Source organism: Conger conger, chromosome 10, assembly GCF_963514075.1.
Source record: "Conger conger chromosome 10, fConCon1.1, whole genome shotgun sequence".
NCBI lineage: Eukaryota > Metazoa > Chordata > Actinopteri > Anguilliformes > Congridae > Conger > Conger conger.
In genome coordinates, this window is record NC_083769.1 from 6,568,266 (window position 1) to 6,588,908 (window position 20,643).

General features: G+C 41.2%; 1 protein-coding gene across 3 annotated transcripts; it reads left to right on the forward strand.

Annotated features, from left to right (window-relative positions):
* Positions 1-1,876: 1,876 nt before the first annotated feature.
* On the forward strand, positions 1,877-20,019 carry prok1 (prokineticin 1). Of its 3 annotated transcripts, none has more exons than XM_061257243.1 (4): positions 1,877-1,958; positions 11,038-11,154; positions 14,627-14,752; positions 19,293-20,019. In XM_061257243.1, exons 1-4 carry the CDS (start codon positions 1,956-1,958, stop codon positions 19,410-19,412), a joined length of 366 nt encoding a protein of 121 aa, XP_061113227.1. In that variant the 5' UTR covers positions 1,877-1,955; the 3' UTR covers positions 19,413-20,019. The 3 variants fall into 3 exon arrangements, with proteins under 3 accessions (XP_061113227.1, XP_061113226.1, XP_061113228.1); XM_061257242.1 differs by lacking the exon at positions 1,877-1,958 and adding an exon at positions 9,335-10,804; XM_061257244.1 differs by lacking the exon at positions 1,877-1,958 and having other exon boundaries at positions 10,945-11,154.
* Positions 20,020-20,643: the final 624 nt, after the last annotated feature.

Here is a 20,643-nt window from a genome sequence, read left to right on the forward strand (position 1 = left end):
GTTGTGGAGCTGTTAGCCAATCATTACATGACATTACATTAATGGCATTTGGCAGACACTCTTATCCAGAGCCACTTACAGTTTAGACTAAGCAGGAGACAATCCTCCCCTGGAGTAATGCAGGGTTACGGGCCTTGCTCAAGGGCCCAACGGCTGGGCAGATCTTACACCGGGGATCGAACCAGCGAGGGGTCCCATGTACCTTAACCACTACGCTAAAGGCTGCCCAATCAAAACAGAGGTTAATTTATATTAATGAGCCTTAAAGACACAGTCACTAAAACAGCCTGTTCTTGGTAAAGCTTGTGAGAGACACTGGAGAATGGACATTTAAAACAGGATAGAGAGTTTTTGGTACTTAAAACACACAAACATCTTATGGATATCAAGACCTAAATGTAAAACAATCAGACATTTTTATTAATAAATAAACAAATAGTACTACCTATTGAACGAGAACATCAGTTTAGAATGGAAAAATATATATAATAATAATAATAATAATAGCTAAAATAAAATAATAAAAATTACCTAACCACCTGTAGACCACCTGTTTAACTTGGCTACGTTCAACAACTTCAATTTAAACTCACACACTGCTCAAACATGCCGATGTACACAAACATACAGAAACACACACCCACAGTATTTTTGTGACTACGGTAGGCTACACCATTCTTGATTATGTGATATAATAAGCAGAACTCATATTCCATACAGGATTTAATTTGCATCACTATTCAACAGCTAGAAGTAGCAGCTCAAAAGACAACAGGCTACATGTCTGGTTGCCCTGGCACCCAATCAAGAGGCGCACTTACAGGTTTTCCAAATAAATGTTTCAATAAATGATTTCAAGGTCTACCTCGGTACACAAGGCCCAGATTTTCATAATCATAATCATAAATCATAATAAAAAAGAGACATTCCCTGCCGTATACATTGGCATCCAGGCAACTTTTACAATAATGAATTATATTCAAACATCTTTTACAAAATACCATGGCCTTCGCAGCTTGGCATGTAGCAACTGTTTCTGGACAACAGGATGCACAGTCAGCACCTGGGCCGATACATCCCATACATAGCCAGCCAGGAAGTATGGCAGACCTTACACTTCTAAATGGCAGGGCACGCCACTTTGTTACTGTGTAGTAACAAATTATTTATTCTCAAAGAATATGTCTTTGCCAAACGGGTAGGTTAACAGCACTTCACATTTACATACTTCTGTATTTGGGCTAATGTTTTTAGTTGGGCTTCTGCATCAGTGTATTTAGTTAGACGTGACTTCGCTCCTCTTTTTTAAATATCAGAGTCAGCCGCGCCCATCCGTCATCACTTTCAGTCCCGTAGCTGCGAGTCGCAAGGCTACAAAAAAACAACAGGGTGTAATTTAATATCGCAGAAAAAAAAAAGTAATTACTTGCGTCAAAGGCTGGCTAAGGGCACAAAGTATAAAAAAATTAATAAAATAAAAAATAAATAATCGACCTGGTCAAAGATTTCAAACTTTTTTCAAACAGGGACCAAACCCCTCCTGTTCAATCACAAGCTGGTTGTAGAAGCGGATCTAATATCGCTTGCGTTTAGATAGATGGCCAAGTTAGAAGGCTAGCTTTATTTACACATTTTCGCTCATAGGGTGCGCATATATCGAACTTTATTTTCAGTTATGTACAGAACCTAATTGCCTGAATACAAATCAACTGCTTGTGAATGTTTAATAGCCTATGTCCGAACTCGTTTTGGGTATACCCGATTGCAAGTCAAACTTTAAACATCACTCACGCCACTTGCTACGTCATTTCCATCGGGCTAGTCCTCATACGGCGCTTTGGTATTATTCCGTAACTGTATCAGCCGATATCAGCGCACAGTTCTGTGGGTCTTATGGGTTATTTTGCGTCACAACACAGGCGACGCTGTTGGTATTGGAAGACCTGAAAGGGTACATGGTATGTGCCGTGTGCATTCCGCTGTATATTGAATTTATTTGTTATTGTAAAGTAAAAAAAACTAGACAGTCATTATTATTATTATTATTATTATTATTATTATTATTATTGTTCTGATTTTGCATTCAGTGTCTGGTTTTCGTTTGTACTGACGGATGTGTGAGGGTCACCAGGGACAATGACGAGCACCAGTGCGCGGTGTGCTTAACAGCCACTGCTGCCATGGCCTCTCTCTCTCTCTCTCTCTCTCTCTCTCTCTCTCTCTCTCTCTCTCTCTCTCTCTCTCTCTCTCTCTCTCCTGCCTCCCACACGGATGTCCTGTTTGGTTTTCTTTTGTTAGCGCGCTGTCATCTTCACCCATTTTTTCTAATGCATCCAAATACTGTTATCCATAATAGGCTACTGACATGTATTTATTTAGCCTTATATACCTTGTCATACAAGTTGCAATGTTTGTAACTTTAATAATATTTTTTGTGTGTTATTTTTTCTCTTTATTCCTGTGTGTGTCCCTTAAGATACGATTCAGGGGCGGTCATAATATTATGACTGCCGGTGGGAATAATTGCATCAGAACGTAGAATAGTCTTCAAACTGAGTGGCAGAAGCACACCTTCCTCTGCGTTATCAGTTATTTATGCCTGAAGTGGAGGAGGGCCCAGTTTCAGCGCTGAGTGATGGCCTCCTCTTTAGATTGGTGGGATTGCCAAGCATTATAATTCAAGAGCGGAATATGGATCCGACATGTTCACGTTCCCCTAGCTGTGCTCTTTGTCAAGATCAGCCCAGTGCTGCTGCTTTGAAATGTCTCTGTGAAAAAAATGGCTTTCAACCACACCCCCGAAATGTCATTTAGAGAATCAATATCCAGAGTGACTGACTACTGTTCGCATGAGCAAATGGGAGCTTTGATTCTCGCCCGCAAGAAGCACCCTTCACCATGGCAAAATAGGGGATCGGGGATTCTTTGCTGCGTGCAGTCTGCTAAATGTTTGCTGCCCAACACTGTTTAGTTTATTGCAGCCTGAGCTGCAAGGCACCGTTTTCAACAGATCAGATACAGCTGACAAATCGGATTTCTGGAGGTCCGACATACAGGCTTGTTCATTCACTCACAATTTACTTCCATTTGACCCGACGACTAGTTATACAACCTGGTGACTCCCTAATGCATAATAATATCATAATTTGTTGTTTAGCTGATTCTTTTATCCAAAGCAACTTACAACCCTGCTGTAAAATGCAGCTATGCCAGCTTTACCAGCTTGAAAATTGTGCTGGTCACAGTGGTTATAAGCTGGTCTGGCTGGGTATGAGCTGGTCAACCAGCATGGTCAAGCTGGTCATAAAGCTGGTCTAGCTGGTCAACCAGCTAGTGCTGGTAGCTTGCTGTTTCAAAACATTGTTTGAGCTGGGAGTTGGTCTGAAATGGTAAACCAGCTAAACCATGTTTTTTCTGCAGGGAGTTTATTAGCCTAGACAGGGGACAATCCCCCATGGAGGATAATACCGTGGTTACACCGGGGCTTAAACCACAAACCTTCTGGGTCCCAGTCATGTACCTTAGCCACTAGGCTAAAGGCTGCCCCAGTCATGTACCTTAGCCACTAGGCTACAGGCTGCCCCAGTCATGTACCTTAGCCACGAGGCTACAGGCTGCCCCAGTCATGTACCTTAGCCACTAGGCTACAGGCTGCCCCAGTCATGTACCTTAGCCACTAGGCTACAGGCTGCCCCAGTCATGTACCTTAGCCACTAGGCTACAGGCTGTCCCAGTCATGTACCTTAGCCACGAGGCTAGAGGCTGCCCCAGTCATGTACCTTAGCCACTAGGCTACAGGCTGCCCCAGTCATGTACCTTAGCCACTAGGCTACAGGCTGCCCCAGTCATGTACCTTAGCCACTAGGCTACAGGCTGCCCAGGGATGTTAGGGGATGTAAGTCCTCGGCAGGGTATTGATGATAGGAGACGGCATTTCTGGAGTGTTTACATTCACACCCAGTACCAACTGCCTCTGGGTGCAATTCAGTTTGGATTCGGGAAAATTAAAAGCACAAAAAGACAAGTGGAAGTAGGAGCACCTCAAAACAGGACTTTGACTTTCTTTAGACTGTCAAAAGGTTGATGTTCACCCCTGGGTCTAAAGATACGGGTTGTCTGTGGAATCTCCCTGGTCTTGACGCACGGATTGATCGCTGAATTTGATACGTCAGTGCCCTCCGGCCTCTGCCAGTGCGTGAGGGCCGAGGTGCACTGTGAGCCCTTATCAGAAATCTGTGCTGAGGCAACGTGGGCACTGCTATGGTGCTCCAGCGGGGGGAACCGCCCCTCCATTGTACAGGCCCCAGACAGACAGCCTTTTATTCTTGTGAAAAGGCAATCGCCAGAGAATGTCACACTCCCAGGGGTATGCTCTCAAAATGTTCTGTTCATTTTTTGCTTTTCCATTTTCAAGTATATAGACTATATAAAAACTAAAAGTACTGATGAATTCTTACCTTCTGCTCCCCATGGCGAATTATTACAAATGACAAATCTATTCCACACGTCGTATTTTTAAAAGGGAATGTGAAACAATTTCAGATGATGCTCTCATCTCAATGTAAACTGCCAGAATTGCATTCTACTCCCTGCTTGCCAATATTAGCTAGGCGGTATTAAAATATCAATGAACCTGCTTAGACCAACTTAGACTTAATCTACCACAGCTATCTCACCTAGGTTGAAACAAGCCGATAATATAGCTCAAACTCAAACTAGTCGTGTTCAGGCTGAAGAGCTTTCTGTGCACAGAATAACTGATTTTAGGGAAGTTCAAATGGTCGATTGGACTTATTGTGTTCAGATGGCACACCTTTGCCAACCAGGCCATTTGAGAGACCTATTGGGGAATCATTGACTTAGTTCTGATAGGACACAGCTATGCATTAATTAGATAGAATAACTTTTTCATAATGTGTCTATCAATGTGTGATATGTGATGATTGATTCGGTTAATTCAGTGGAGTATGACGAGATCAAATCCAAACATGTCAAATTTGTTGCATTATTTATTAAGCAATGAACGCTTTATAAATAAAATGTATTATTAAATATTATCATTACAGGCATAGTCTCTTCTGAAAGGTAACCCTTGGGGGTTTGTTGTCCAAATTTGGCTATCAAATAAAATTTAATAAAACAAAGTCACAGAAGCTTAAACACATTGGAAGTAGAATGCTTTTTCTTGACAAAAATATTTGTATTTGAGTGGAGACAGATATATGTGGCTGTGCCTGGTTGGCTTAGAAATTTACTGGAGCCACAGCCACAACACTGGATAAATCCCCTTTCAAATCTGATGACAATATCACCAAACATGAGCATTCTGCATTGCTTATGCATAAGTTATCTCTAGGTGGGTTTCCATAAAGGCAACTTGGAGACTCCAAAAGGACACAATATATAGTATACTAAAATTACCCTGGAAGAAGTGCACCAAAAAAAGTGTCTCCCCCTAACCCTGCGTCTCAGTCACCCCCCACCTCTCCCTCTGATTCAGCTGGTATATCTGTGACCATATTGACCAAAATTTACTGCAGGAAATAAGGATTGAATGCAAATAAACCCACTCCAGCCCATGCAACTTATGGGGTTAAAGACTTTATTCCAGAACTCTAACGTTATTAGTTTTTTTGTTTGGATAGTTTGCACTTCAACCTCATCATTTCAGATCTAATGCGCTGGAGTACAGAGCCAAAACAACAAAAACGTGTCACTGTCCAAATACTTACGGACTGCACCGTATCTGCAGTGCAGGTCCACATAATTTTCATTTGCTATAAACTATATGGTTTCTACTTATAAAGTACCCCGCCACTAGTTCGGAATTTGCGGGAATGATAAATCAACGCAATTCATTTTTTATTTTACTTTATAGTTCTCAATTGTCCACTGCTTTCCCATTACTTACGGGGCCTGGCACATTTATGCACACTCTCCCCTTCCTCTTGATCTACGGCCTTAATAAACTACCAACAGCTCTATCATCCTTTTGTTTACTGTCCTCAATGAAACCGGTCCTTCTCGGCCTCATCTGCAAAGACTTAATCCATTTTACAGTGTGGCCCGAGGGGCTTCCGCTCTGCTCCTGTTAGGCCATCTTGGAGCCGATTAACCCTTTACGGTACAGGATAATGATGCCAATAGGCGCAAGAAGCGGGCGGTCAACAGGTTAAATGTGAAGGAAAATAATTGAAACTGTTCTACTTTTTCAAGTGCTTTATAGGCGATAGGCAGCATCTGTGAGCGAAAAACGTTCATTTATGATCGGGGCAGGGAGTGGGAAATATTCTTCGCAAATCCGATTTCCTGCGTAAATGAGTGCGTACGTATTTAAATTCTCTTAAAGCATTAATACAGATACTGAAATATATGATATTATTTATTAAAAATGATCTGTCCCAGCACAACCCTAGGTGCAGGGGTGCCGTGCACATGATTGGAGGTAACCACTCATTCCAGTCCAGAGCTCCCCAGTCATTTAAAAACCGGTATCTGACAAATATATCCACACCACTACACACAACACAGTTTGTTTACTACCTATTTGAAGTTTACACAAAACTCACACAAAATGCAAGTCCATTATACTAGTGTCCTGATATACACCAGCGGTCATCAAATCTGGACCTCAAATCCAAATCCGGCCCTGGTTTTCTTTTCTCCCATGTAATTAACTGAACAACTGGTGCTACTATGACTCGCCTGGCTGTCTTCACACCTGACTCCCAGGTCAAGGAAGGGTGGGAAACCAGCAATTCTCAGATCTCAAGGACCGTGTTTGATGATTCCTGGTATACACAGTGTATTCTGGCATACAACTGCAGGCACAATGTTCTGCAGTCAAGGGGAAAACTCTGGGAAAACCTCTGAACTTACTTGGTTGAAGTAAGGCACCCGCTATACAGCGGAATTCTCAGCACGCATCAAATTATACAGTAATTGTAATGACAGTTTTAGGAAAGTTTGGTTGTACCCGCAGTACATTCACCCATTTCTTTTGTCTTTAGTTTTGGCAATGGCTGCGCTCAATTTGTCAGTTTCCTGCTGACTTTGGCGATTGCTGGTCCCCTATTGCTCCTTCTTGAATCGATCTAATGCAATTGCCTGATTTACAACAGGAGAACTTGTTGGTAATCTGCGTGATTTTGTTTTTTCTGGCACCCATTACAAATCAGTCTCAGATTAGCTTAGCTTGCTTTTTCAATCAATAGGGAGGTAAGCCAGGTATATGAGTAATACCTTTAACCATTTAGGTCCCATAGGGAATCTACTGCAACATTAAATCTTTTTCAATTCCTTTGTAATTGTCTAAAAAATGGAATTTACTCTATGTAATGTGGTATTCTGCTCTACTTTGACCAAATATGTGGGATGAATTATTGCAAGTAGTAGTTATAAAAAAATTCAAAGCATTCTGTAACAATCTGGAAATTCTCATTTTCTTTGTTAGTATTTGTCAGACGTGAGTCAAACTGTATATTTTAGCCTTTTAGACACAAGCGAAATACCTGCAGATTACTGACAATAAACCCCCCAAAAAAACGATTTTCAACAATAGGCACAGTAACAGTAACAATTTGTTTAGTAACTTAAGTTTTGTTTGCAGGACATTAACAGGGATTTGCAAGATTGTTTTCAAATCTTGCAAAATAGCAAAAAAAGCAGTATTTCAAACTGGTTTATTATAAACTGGTAAATGTAATGTAATGTAAACTGATCAGTGTTAAGCCAAGTCTATTAGGCTTAGAGTTATAGTAAAGATACTTTGTCAGAGTTTATGGTATTGTTCACTTAAGCCTGCAAAACTATCACTAACTTGCTGTTTTTTTCCAAAGTGTATCAAAATTCGCCACACACACACATACGCACTCACACTCACATACGCACGTGCAGGCACGCACGCACACACAACACAGACACACACACACACACACACACAGACACACACACACATAAGCATGGGCAGACACACACATATGCACGCATACACTCACATACGCACGTGCAGGCACGCACGCACACACAACACAGACACACACACACACACACACACAGACACACACACACATAAGCATGGGCAGACACACACATATGCACACACACACTCACATACGCACGTGCAGGCACACACACACACACACAGAAATATCCCACCCGGTCCTGAGGAGTTATGCTCTGTCCGTGCCTTGGGTCTGAGGGGGACCGAGGATCTGCTGATGTGGGGAAAATGTATAATGCAATTACGTGGTCCGGGGTGTCGGCCGAAAATCCATCATCCCCCGGGCGGCCGCCGCTACGTCTCGCTGACTAACCCTCACAGGCTTCCCTCTTACATAACCCTTTAAATCAGCCCACCCATCTCCACGCTCCCTGCCGTCTGCCTCGCAGACTGGGCGGAGAGGGAACTGCGAGAGTTTAGTAGCGCACGTAGAGGCGGGGAGCCCATGCCACGGTTTAGGCTAATGCCTTAGAGGATCATAGATGTTTTTCGCCCAGCATTCATATGACAAGGTACTGTGGGATAGCTACCTGGCAAGTAGTAATTGCCAGTTCATGATGGCTATCAAAATGTGTGCTCGCTCTTTGAAGTATTGTTGTTATATGTCAATAGGGAGAGCAGTTATCTGTGTTTTGAAGTTACATGAGTTATATATGGAAGGGAAGAGGAATGAATGAAAAAGGTTCAGGGTTTAACGCTAAAGTAGAGGTTAAACCTGAGATGTGTATTGTTTCATATAGTATTTTCATGACATGATGGTTTAAAACAGCATCCTAATCAAACGAATTGAAATTTATAGCAAGCGCTGGGTTTGACTACATTGGACATTAAATAAACAAATATAACAATTTTGTACTATAGTTCTTGGTTTGTGGGTGTAAGGCTAAGAAAAAGGCAGTTTTCTCAGAATTCTGTTTTACAAAAATGCAACATTCAAACACACTGTGATTTCTGGAGTCACATCTCCGGAAACATTTAACCAATCTCACCAAGTGACACCTCATTTTTGTATCTCCCTTTTCGTAGGTTAACATTCGATAATAAACAGAAAGTCACATTTTTAAGCATGTATCTGAAGCATGGATGCAGTCACGTATCGCAGGTGTGCAAGGTAGCATCTCCAATGATACCAATCTCCTTCACTTGTACTTTCTTCCTGTGTTTGCTCTTAGTTGGTTGTAAGGCCCAAAATCCTTTCAAATGACCCATTTCATGATTCATGTTGGCAAAAAAAAGGTTATATAAGTTATAGCTAATTTCTTTTGAGGGCCGGCATATTCTTTTATAGAACTTGATAGCTAAAATGGGGTGGCCGCAAGCGATGGGCTGGTCTGCCCAATTAGTTACAGAGAAAGTCGGTTTGAGATGCCATTTGACAGTTAAAGGCAAGCCAATGGTCTTTTCGAACAGGTGATTCATTTTCAGGCACTCCCATGAGTCAGGGAACTATTATTGTCTAGCAACGGAACAGGAAGGTGAATAATGACCTCTAACACCCATCATCGTTAGAGACACCCACGTGAGAAAGCCTAACTTTTTAAACAGTTATTAAAGGTAGTGTGGTAAAAGATAGGTCCCAGTAATTATAAAACTCATAATGAACTGTTCCATTTTTGTATTCAGAAAGGAGTACCCCCCTGCTTGTTGTGTTATCGATAAGGTGCACAGAAAGATCGCACCATAATCAAGTTAATATCGAATTCACTACAAACAAATTCCAATTCCTACAAACAAAAACTAGCACGAATGAAAAGAACATGGACCTTTTTCCGTTTGACGTGAGATCATTTTTCTTTATTTTCCTGTTGTAATTAAAAGGTGCACAAGTTAACAGCAAAGAATTGCAGAAAACATTTTGGCCACATGTTGACCATCTTCTATTTTGTGTGAATCAGTAACCAGGGCATGTCTATTCTTCGAATTGAAAATTCTGTGGAGATTTAATTTATCCATGGTTAAATTTCATGCTTTTTATCAGATACTAGAAGTACATTAAACGGGACATTTCTTCACATGGTTATTGTACTTCTTTGTTGCAGGTGGAGCTGGACAGTAACTGACTCTGTTACAGAATGTGCTTGAGATAAGTTCAAGAGCTGATATTGGATATTGGAACTCCTCCATACTAAGAGAAATGTTTTGAGTTAGTGATCACCAGCCAATTTGCCTGCGTCATTATAGAGGCGAAAGGTTAAGACAGCTTTCATAGAGTGACAGAAAATATGAAGGCGAGTTAAGAGAGACAATGTGATGTTATATGACAAATGATTGGTTAGCTATATTGTATAAAGTCTAGGATACTTCCTACTGTTACTTTGGAATTCTCTGGTCTCTTGAAGCTTCTTGCATGGAGGACACAGATTCCCCAGATTATTCTGTTTTATTTTAAACTCAAGATTTGTAATGAACAACTATTGACTCTGAGTGCTCCTTCAACATCATTGCTGCCAATACAACTTCACCCACGTAAAAGGGACGAGGTGGAAAAGCGAAAAAAATATTTCCTCAACATCATCTCAATTATTTATTAAGCTTTTTCAAGCTTATTGTTTTTTCCTGTACTCAAATCACCCGACCACAATCTATTCTAGCGCCATTCGCAATGGACTTTGTCCGTTGAATCACTGTAATGTAATGAATGCGTACTGATACTACGCACGGCCAGATACGCAGATACTGCGCAGTCTTGACCGGTTTTGGGAAGCCGGTGGTAAGTATGTCGGACAGTCGGCTATTTTCGTAGGCTGATATGAGTCACCCATACGTTCGGACGATGAGATGAGCCCCCTACAGCTTCAAAAAGTTGAGTGTCACTCTGAATGAAAGATGCAGGGAAGTGGGGTTTGGAGGGGGGGGGGGGGTGTTCTCGGTGAACCAGAGGGGAGGGGGGGAGTAAGGAGCAGATAAAGAGGGTGGGGACGTTGAGTCTTCCTTTGAGAATTCGTAGGAGCCTACATGGTCAGAGAGAGAGCGAGAGAGAGAGAAGGAGAGTAATCACACTTCTGCAGCTGAACACCAGAGGATTCCCCCACCAGAGAGAAGCTCACCTCCGCGTCCCTGTCTCATCCCTCGCTCCGGACATGGCCAGGGTCCTTCTCCTCTCCGCCCTGCTGGCATCTCTCAGCTGCTCCAGGGCAGCCGTCATCACGGGGGTGAGTCTCCAGGAGGAGGAGGAGGAGGAGGAGGAGGAAGGTTGAGACGAAGGATCTCCCAACCTGCTCTCTCCGCTGCCCTCCCTGTTCCGGCGCGAGGTTGAACCTGCTGGTATTTCTGCGCTTGACCTGTTTTGTCTCCATTTTCTTTCTTAAAGTCACTTTTACTGTGTGAAGGTTTTTTTGGGCTGCATACTTGCTAGGAGGGCAGTGGTTAAAATAAGATAAGATTCATGTGTGGTATGGGCATAGTGATAATATGAGTTGGTTTGAGATAAAAAATAAAATTCACTAATATAGGTGCTATATCAGTTATGTTGATGATGATAATGATGATGAGAATTTTTTAAATTATTATTCGTAGTAGTAGTGGTAGTATTATTTGATAGGATAGAAGTGATACAACGACTTGTTGAGAGGACTGATGAGGTCTCTTCTTGTGTGGTCAAGTTAAGACAGAAATGTGTAAGAGAATAAAGTCTTAATATGAGTTGTTGTAGGGTAAAAACGGATTAAGAAAGAAAAATGGGTGCGTTCATAATGCTGATGGATGATTTTTTTTATTTCATGCCAGCCTTATATACACTCAGTGACCAATTTATTAGGTAGACCTGTACACCAGCTTGCTATTGCAAATATTTAGTTAGCCAATCATGTGGCAGCAACTAAATGCATAAAAGCATGCAGACGTGGTCAAGAGGTTCAGCTGTTTTTCAGACCAAAATGTAAAAGGGGTAAGAAATGTGATATAAGTGACTTTGACCGTGACATGTTAGATTGTTGGTGCCAGACAGGGTGGTTTAAATATATCAGAAACTGCTGATCTCCTGGGATTTTCATGCACAATAGAGTTTGCAGATAATGGTGCAAAAAACAAAAACATCCAGCGAGCAGCAGTTCTGTGGGCCAAAACATGTCATTAATGAGAGGTCAGAGGAGAAGGGCCAGACTGGTCAAAGCTGACAGGAAGGTGACACTAACGCAAATAACCACACATTAGAACAGTGATATGCAGAAGAGCATCTCTGAACACACTACATGTCAAACCTTTAAGTGGATAGACTACAGCAGTGGAAGACTTAATAAGTCTAAAAAAAAGTATTAAATACCTAATAAAGTGCTCACTGAGAGTATATAACGTAATATAATATAATATATAAGAGCACAGTATCACTGGCTGTTCCTGTTTATAAGGGTTTGTGACATGGTGGGTTTCCTCATTTGTTTAAATAAGATAAGTAGATAATTTGATCTTATTTTGTCAGAGATTCTGAATAAGTGATTAATTTGTATTTAACATGTTAATATCACCACTTCCATATCTATCACAATTTTTACCATGTAAATATAATTTAAAAACGGTTTGGGTTGCATACTTGTGTCATTTGAGGAATGTCTGCCAAGAAGCAAAGCCAGTAATACCAGTGTCTCAGGGTCATGTTGATGAACTGCGTTTATGCAACACTCATTTAATGCAAAAGAATATAGAAACTTTACAACAGCAGTACAAATAAAACTTAACAGACATTCACCATTTTAACTGTAATTATATTCCCTTAATAGTAGGCAACATAATTCATAGTAATGTGTCTAGCACGTTATTGCGGTCAATGATTTAATATATCAATGCTATCCATCTGTATTCTAGGTACATGTCTTGGATATAACTCTTATGAGTCAATAATAATGATTTTGGACTGGGTCGCTGTTCTTGTCAGAACAATTCTACTGCTTTCTGTCATTATCATCATGAATTAAACAATGGAATTTACCAACAACCTTTAGCTTTCAAATCAAATCAATTTCAGTGGTGGTGTTCAGCTTTATTAGCCAGGAGCCATAACAATTCCCCCTTTTCTACTTTGTCATTATAATGTGTTTCATAGTCCCTTTCACAGTAATCGGATATGAGTGCGACTAGGTAAAGGCCAGCTCTTGTCAGTTCTTAACTGCGGCTAATGTTTTCATTCCACGACACTTGCATACGCAAGAGCTATTTTAGTTAATTCACAGGTAAGGCGTGAGAGATATGCAGATAAGGGCCAACATTCAGATATTCAGATTAGTTGATTAGGAGGTAAGAGCGGTCGTCTGGTAGTCGGAGTGTTGCTGATTCAATCCCCCACCCTGGGTGTGTCAAAGTGTCCCTGTGCAAGACACCTCACCCACAATTGCTCCTGACGAGCTGGCCGGTGTCTTGCATTGCAGCCCATCGCCTTGGTGTGTGAGTGTGTGTCTATTCACGTTTTGTGTGCAGTAGACACATTAAAGGAGGCATTGGAGAGCTGTACAGTAGATGATAATCACAATTGTGAAACCGTAATGAAAATGAACAAAATCTCATAAAAAGGTGAAACAGGGAGACCTGCCGCTCAGTGTAACAGCTAAGTGTTGAAAGGAAACTCGTTTTGTCTCCTCAAAACAGACCCCTTTTATACCTATGCCGTTTTCTTTTTTCAGTCTCTTGTCAGTGGAGAAGGTTGGATGGTATCGTGTTGAGATTTCAGCCGATGTCTTGATCCACGGTACAATGGGGCGAATCAAAGAGAAGGTCAAAAGGGAGCGGGTTCTGTCTCGATTGCTGCTGCTCAAAGAGGTTGGGATGAACAGAGGTGACCCGGGATTGTAGCAGCTTAGAAAAACAGAGATTCGGGAAGTCATCGTCTTTTGTGCTCCGGTACGGAGAAGCTGAGAGCTGAGGAGCATGGGATGTGCTTTCATTTGTGCTTTTTCATATTTCATGGCAGGTGGGGAAATCCTAGCGCAAATGTAATATGGCGAAAATATATGGAAATAAATGATATGGGCGAAACTCCAAACAACATATGGAAAAATAAACAAATTACTACCCCTTCCAGATGCTGCAATATGTTTATGTATGAAACTAAACTTATGTGTAATATATTTACCATATATATGAAGTCCACATATTTGCCATATACATATTTCAGCATATTCTTTTTCCATAAGTATTTTTCCTTTTTTATACGGTTTTATATTTTGTTTAACTGTCAATTGGTTGAAGAATCTCTGGGAACTGTATGGCTGTTTTCCAATTTTCCTAGCATCTAACGCAGGGATCAGCAACTCACAGTCGTCAAGGGCCAATAACTTCTGGTTTTCCACCCTCCCTTTACCGGGGGCATCGATGTGAAAACTGTCTGGCCAATCGATAGCACTAATTACACAAGAAACCCAGGGCTTGCATTTGGATTCAAGTTTTTGTTTTGGTCTGGAAGTTTTTGGTTTGGTCAAATACAATAACAGACCTAAGTTAAATATATATTTACCATCCAGTGGGTCATGAGTTTGGAATGAGCTCATTTGTTTGGAAACAACGTCTATGTGAAGAATCTGCTGAGCGAAAAAAAAAAACCCTAATCAGCCCCATTGCTATTAACAGTTAGGCTCAGAAAGACAGTTTTATGTGTTTTTGTAATGGTTTCTTCCCTGGGTCCTTTCCCCTGGTCAGGCTTGTGAGAGAGACCTGCAGTGTGGCCTGGGGACCTGCTGTGCCGTCAGCCTCTGGCTGCGGGGCCTGCGCATGTGCACGCCCAAGGGGGTGGAGGGGGACGAGTGCCACCCCTTCAGCCACAAGGTAAGGAACTACAAAAACCACCCCCTCCCATGAGCTACGGGGAACTGCCTGAGCAACCTCACACACACACGCACGCACGCACGCACGCATGCACGTACGCACACACGCACAAAACACGCACGCATACACAACACACACGCACACACGCACGTATGCACGTACGCACACACACGCACAACACACACGCACGCACACACAACACACACACAAACACACATACACACACACGCACACATGCACGTACACACACATGCACACACACAAACACACGCACGCACGCATGCACGTACACACACACACAAACACACACAACACACACACAAACACACACACATGCACGCACACACAACACACACACACGCACACACACACAAACACACGCACGCATGCACGTAGGCACACACACACACACACACAAACACACACAGGCACGCACGGCATGCACGTATGCACACACACGCACAACATACACACAAACACACACACACGCACGCACGCACGCATGCATGTAGGCACAAACACACACACACAACACACACACACACACACACACACACACACACACACACACACACAACACACACAAACACACACACACACAAACTCCCCCCAGCCTCCAATCACAATGGAAATGACCATAAAAAACCCTGTCCAACCCAGCTAACACAAAACGTTCTCACAATGTTGCTGCCATTTTAGAATGTAGTCAGAACATTCCAGAAGCATTGTGAGTAGCATTTCCTGTCACCTTAGAAAGGAGCAGTCTGTAAGGAGAGAAATCAGAAGGGCTCTAATATGAAATATATTTTAAGTTTTTCTTTCTTTTCTTTTTTTTGTTGTTGGTTGATAAATTGAGAATAAAATGAGAAATTAAAGAAATACCAGCAGTCACAAAAAAGATTTGAGCATATAATGTTTGGGTGTGTCAACAGCTCTTCTGTTGACAGATAGGTACAATGGACAAAAAACATGAAAAAAAAAAAAATCCCTTCATGGTAAATTTATTCAGTAAGGGCTAAATATTTTAAGAGTATATTTAAGTTTTGGATTCAATACTTTTCTGTGCTTGATTGATCGTGCCTGGTGCAATTGAGCCTGGACCTGGAGGCAGGGTTTGCACATTTTGAGAGCATTTCATAGGTTTCAATCCGCCAAGAGTGTATCACATGTTCAATCTACCAGACAAGCTCAGTAAAACAGTCATCTACAACGGACAGCCATTTTAAAACCCTTAATCCAACAAGTTGAACAGACAGCAATCCGCTGCAGGAAAGCATGTACAAAACCCAGCTAAATAATAAACTGTCGGTTGGCCAATGCATTGTGGGGAAGGACAACAGCCTCCCTGAAGATTGCAGTAGATAAACAGTTAAGTTTGTGTTAAGTGAGAGCACAAGCCACAAAACCATTAGTTTGCATTTTGCTTGACATATATGCTGTCAAAAAAACAGGAGCGAGCATTTGACAATATTAAGGGCAGGCAAGGGAGCAGTTATGGGACAGATACAGATGAGAAGCTATTGATCTCTCCCTTAGCATTTGGAGAAGGTGGAGCTGTATATTACCATCCCATAATTCTGTTGCCAGGCATTGGTCTCCCAGAGAAAGGAATGTGCAGGCAGCTAAAATGGTAGATTATCCCTGGAAGATGTGCAAGAAGAGACAAGAATAGAAGTGGATTTTGCCTTCCTTATGTAGATGAGGCTGCTGAGTGGGGAAGCAGCTAGCTTCATTAATCTCTGACTGACAATCATTTATGAATAGAACTGGTCATCTGCAGTGGAGGTTTCACGGAAACAGCCGGAAGGACCGGGGAGATCAGATATGTGGCTCTTTAGCCAGCATTCATTGGAATGATCTCCTTATCATTTCAATTCTGTCTCTCCTTTCATGTCGGATCAGATCAAATGCAAGGTTGTAAGGTCTGAAGCATTGATATGCATTACTATAGTGCATATATTTTAAATTACATTTACTTTCAAAGTCAAAATTGAGTCCCACTGAAAATATACACTCTACAATCTGGCCCTTCTCCTCTGACCTCTCTCATTAACAATGCGTTTTTGCCCGCAGAACTGCTGCTCACTGGATGTTTTATGTTATTTGCACCATTAACTCTAGAGACTGTTGTGCGTTAAAAACCCAGAAGATCTAGTTTTTGAGACACTCCAACCACCTTGTCAGGCACCAATAATTATTCCACGTTCAAAGTCAGCTAAACCTTTACATTTTTTCCCCATTCTTACATTTGGTCTGAAAAACAACTGAACCTCTTGACCATGACTGCATGCTCTTATGCATTTAGTTGCTGCCACATGATTGGCTGATTAAATACCTAATAAAGTGCTCACTGAGTATACATTGTAATATTCTGGTTGACCTACTACATTTTACTTTTATTCCAGAGAAAGGATGATCTTGGATGTTTATTAGTTCAATTTGGGCTTAAATTAAACCACACAGTACTGCATGGTAGGCGGCAGGGATGGTGCAGTGGGTAGCACTGCCGCCTCACAGCAAGGAGGTCCTGGGTTTGAATCCCCGTCGGCCGGGGCCTCTCTGTGTAGAGTTTGCATGTTCTCGCTGTGTTTGCGTGGGTTTCCTCCCACAGTCCAAAGACATGCAGGTTAGGCTGATTGGAGAGTCTAAATTGCCCGTAGGTGTGTGTGTGTGCCCTGCGATGGACTGGTGACCTGTCCAGGGTGTATTCCTGCCTTTTGCCCAATGTATGCTGTGATAGGCTCCAACCTCCCTGAGACCCTGTTCAGGATAAGCGGGTTAGGATAATGAATACTGCATGGTTCTGGGCTTCACGCTATGATACGTATTTAGAGTACAGTAACTCATCATAGCAAATGTAAAGAACTGAAATAAGCTATTTCTATTTAAAAGGCGTTTTACTTTTTGGATTTACTGCCATGCGATAAGTACTCAATATCCTGTCTGAAAATAGAGTCTCTGATTGGTAGGTCCTCAGTAATTAGCTTTCTCCAAACAGATGTGTTAAAAAACAGCATATAGGGTGTCATTTTTTTTTAACACGCCTGCATGTCTAGTTGTGGACAACACATTTTGTGTTACTTGCAATACAGTGTGTTAACAAGTCTCCCCTTATAATACAAAAGTAATAACTTTGTCATGAAATGTGTTGAAAGCAAGAACACAAAAAGTGTTCTATTGTAACGCATTTTGAGAGTGTGTACAGTTAGGTAATATAAGGCTGCCATCAGGAAAAAATATATTTCAAACATAAAAGCAATATGACAAAACTGAGGCTAAAACTGTATGCAGTTATGAAATGCCAAGTTACATGAAACTGTATCCAAATGTATTCTGAAAGACATTAATTTGAAAAATAATTTGAAAGTAGGCAGTGCTAATTTAGGACTGTGCATGGACTCCAAAATTAATTACAATACAGACTGTGTTCAAAGTAAATTAGTGCACTATGCCATTTTCAAAAAACACTTCAAGACATTTTTAGACTACCTGAAGTTTCAATAACCAAGCCATAGCCATGAAATATATATCAGCAAAGTATTTATATCCTTATTAATGTTGGCTTGTCACTGGAAAGAGAACAAATTCAATATCTATGAATAGAGAGGCCAGAGACATGGTGTATAACTACAGGTCCTAATAAAGCATTAATGTTCTCAACATCAAATTTAATGATTCTTACGGCATTTGGAAATGATAATACTCATTAAGAAATTTATTTTTAGTAATATTCCTTTGGATGACAAGAGAAGAAGAGTTTTCCTAGTAACATTTAATGGATACCCAAGCAAAGAAATACCGCTTTATTAAAACTCATGAAAAGGAAACACTGTCTGTTGTATTTGAAAGCTTTACAAATCTGGATGTGTATTAAAGAAAAACAACAACATTTTTGTAAATATACCTTTTTTCCGACTTACCCAGACTTACCCAGACGAGATGTTCAATTTCATTTTCATTTTTGTGCATTCACTGGCTCATTTTCCATGTTAGCATAACGTGTTAGCTTAGCATAAAGACTTGAAGCCTGTCGGAGTCGGTAGCCAACCTCCTTCAAAATGAAGAAATACACCTTACAGCAACCCTGAAGCTGTCGTATTTAGACAAGGTATCATATGTATTTTAAATACACCTGCCAGAATTTTTTGGTAAAAACGAGAGACGTTGTTAGTTACACCTTTTAAAATGACCTTCAGAAGGTGCGCGGATCACTGCGCTCAACCAGCAGAAGACAGAAGAGGATACATGTGTGTTCAGCGGTTATAGTTTCAACCGTCTAACTTTGAGGGAGGTAAGCTACTGTCTCCGATAGGCTTCAAGTCTTAGTGTTAAGCTAACACATTATGCTAACATGGAAATTGAGCCAGTGAACGCACGAAAATTATATCTCGTCTAAGTAAATATTTCCCAAAATGTTTCCCAATATCCTCCTACTTCAACCAACAATCTGCAATTTGGCCTCCGGGTGCAGCTTCATGTACTGTTTACTAAACATGTTTAAATGGCGGATGTTTTCATGGTTTCATGTTCTCCGTAACAGGTGCCCTTTTTTGGAAAACGGCAGCATCACACCTGTCCCTGTCTTCCTCATTTAGTGTGCACCAGGTACACAGGTAGCAAATACAGGTGTACCAGCGACTTCAAAAATATAGACTTTTAATACCACAGAGGAAGAAGTACCAGAAGACAGCAGCACAAAAACCTGACTAGGAAACAGCTTGCCCGAGGATGAACAGCACAAAGGACGATCCTAACATCCTAACGTCTATATGGTTGTACACAGTGCACCGTTTCCATCATTTTGACTTAGGTCAATACTCAGATGATGTACTGTAATTCCACTGTTAGCACTAATCATGATGCCATTATGACATATCATAAGAATGCCCATGTTTAATCTCCGTGGGCCTTAATAGTCGCCTCTCCTCTGTGATTTTGCTGGGGTCTTAAACCCATTCACCCTTCAGTACATCCATGTTTGTGAAACTCTTTCTTGACCACGACTGACTTAGCTTATTCATCTTATCTGCTTTGGATGTTTTCATTCATGTAAAGAGTCTGGAACAATACAGGAAGAAGAGAGTGAGCGTTTACTCTTCAAAGGTGAATAATAAGACAGCTAAAAGGTCTGGCTCTGTCTGGAGTTGGGTATATGTGTCTGTATGGAGAGAGCACTTAAATATTGAGTATTGTTTATTATATTCTGTAGTTAAAAGAAAAGATCTTTCAAAAGTGTACCTATATTTGGAAATAAATCTTAAACTGAATCTATTGCTGTATATCTTTTTTGCATTGTTATTGGATAACATTGTTGTGTCTTGCTACTCTTTTGCGGATGTTTAGTGTAGTCCTCTCAAGTGTGGTGCACTTGGTGATCAGTCAAATGGTCAACTTCACAAGGTTCTTGATACTCTGTTTGTTGCATCTCATGGCATATATATACCTCTGAGCACTTATTTGCAGAACCACAGAACACTTCACAACCTACTCCATAAATTCTCAGAAAATGCCCATTTGACGTGTCAGTGTTATGTGGTGGCAGTGTGATTGTCTTTCCCCAACCCACCGGACCCTCCTCCTTCATTAGTTTTGATTTAATATAGTCTATTGTATTTACGCCAAGCAGTCTAATATGTTATTGCAAAAATCTGGTTTTCAAATGTAGATCGCAAAGGGAGAAGCTACCATGCTAACCACTAGATTGAACCACTACTTTAAACCAGCGGAGTTGTCAAGCCCATCTCCCACGCAAATATGCCTCTTCTCCAGTATTTGTGATGTACCGTTCAGAGGACCCAGACGCAGACCAGGGAATATGCTAAATGTTTTTCTTTATTCAATCGAGATGCAAAAGAATTGTAAAAAACAAAGCAGGGGTCAATAATCTGTAA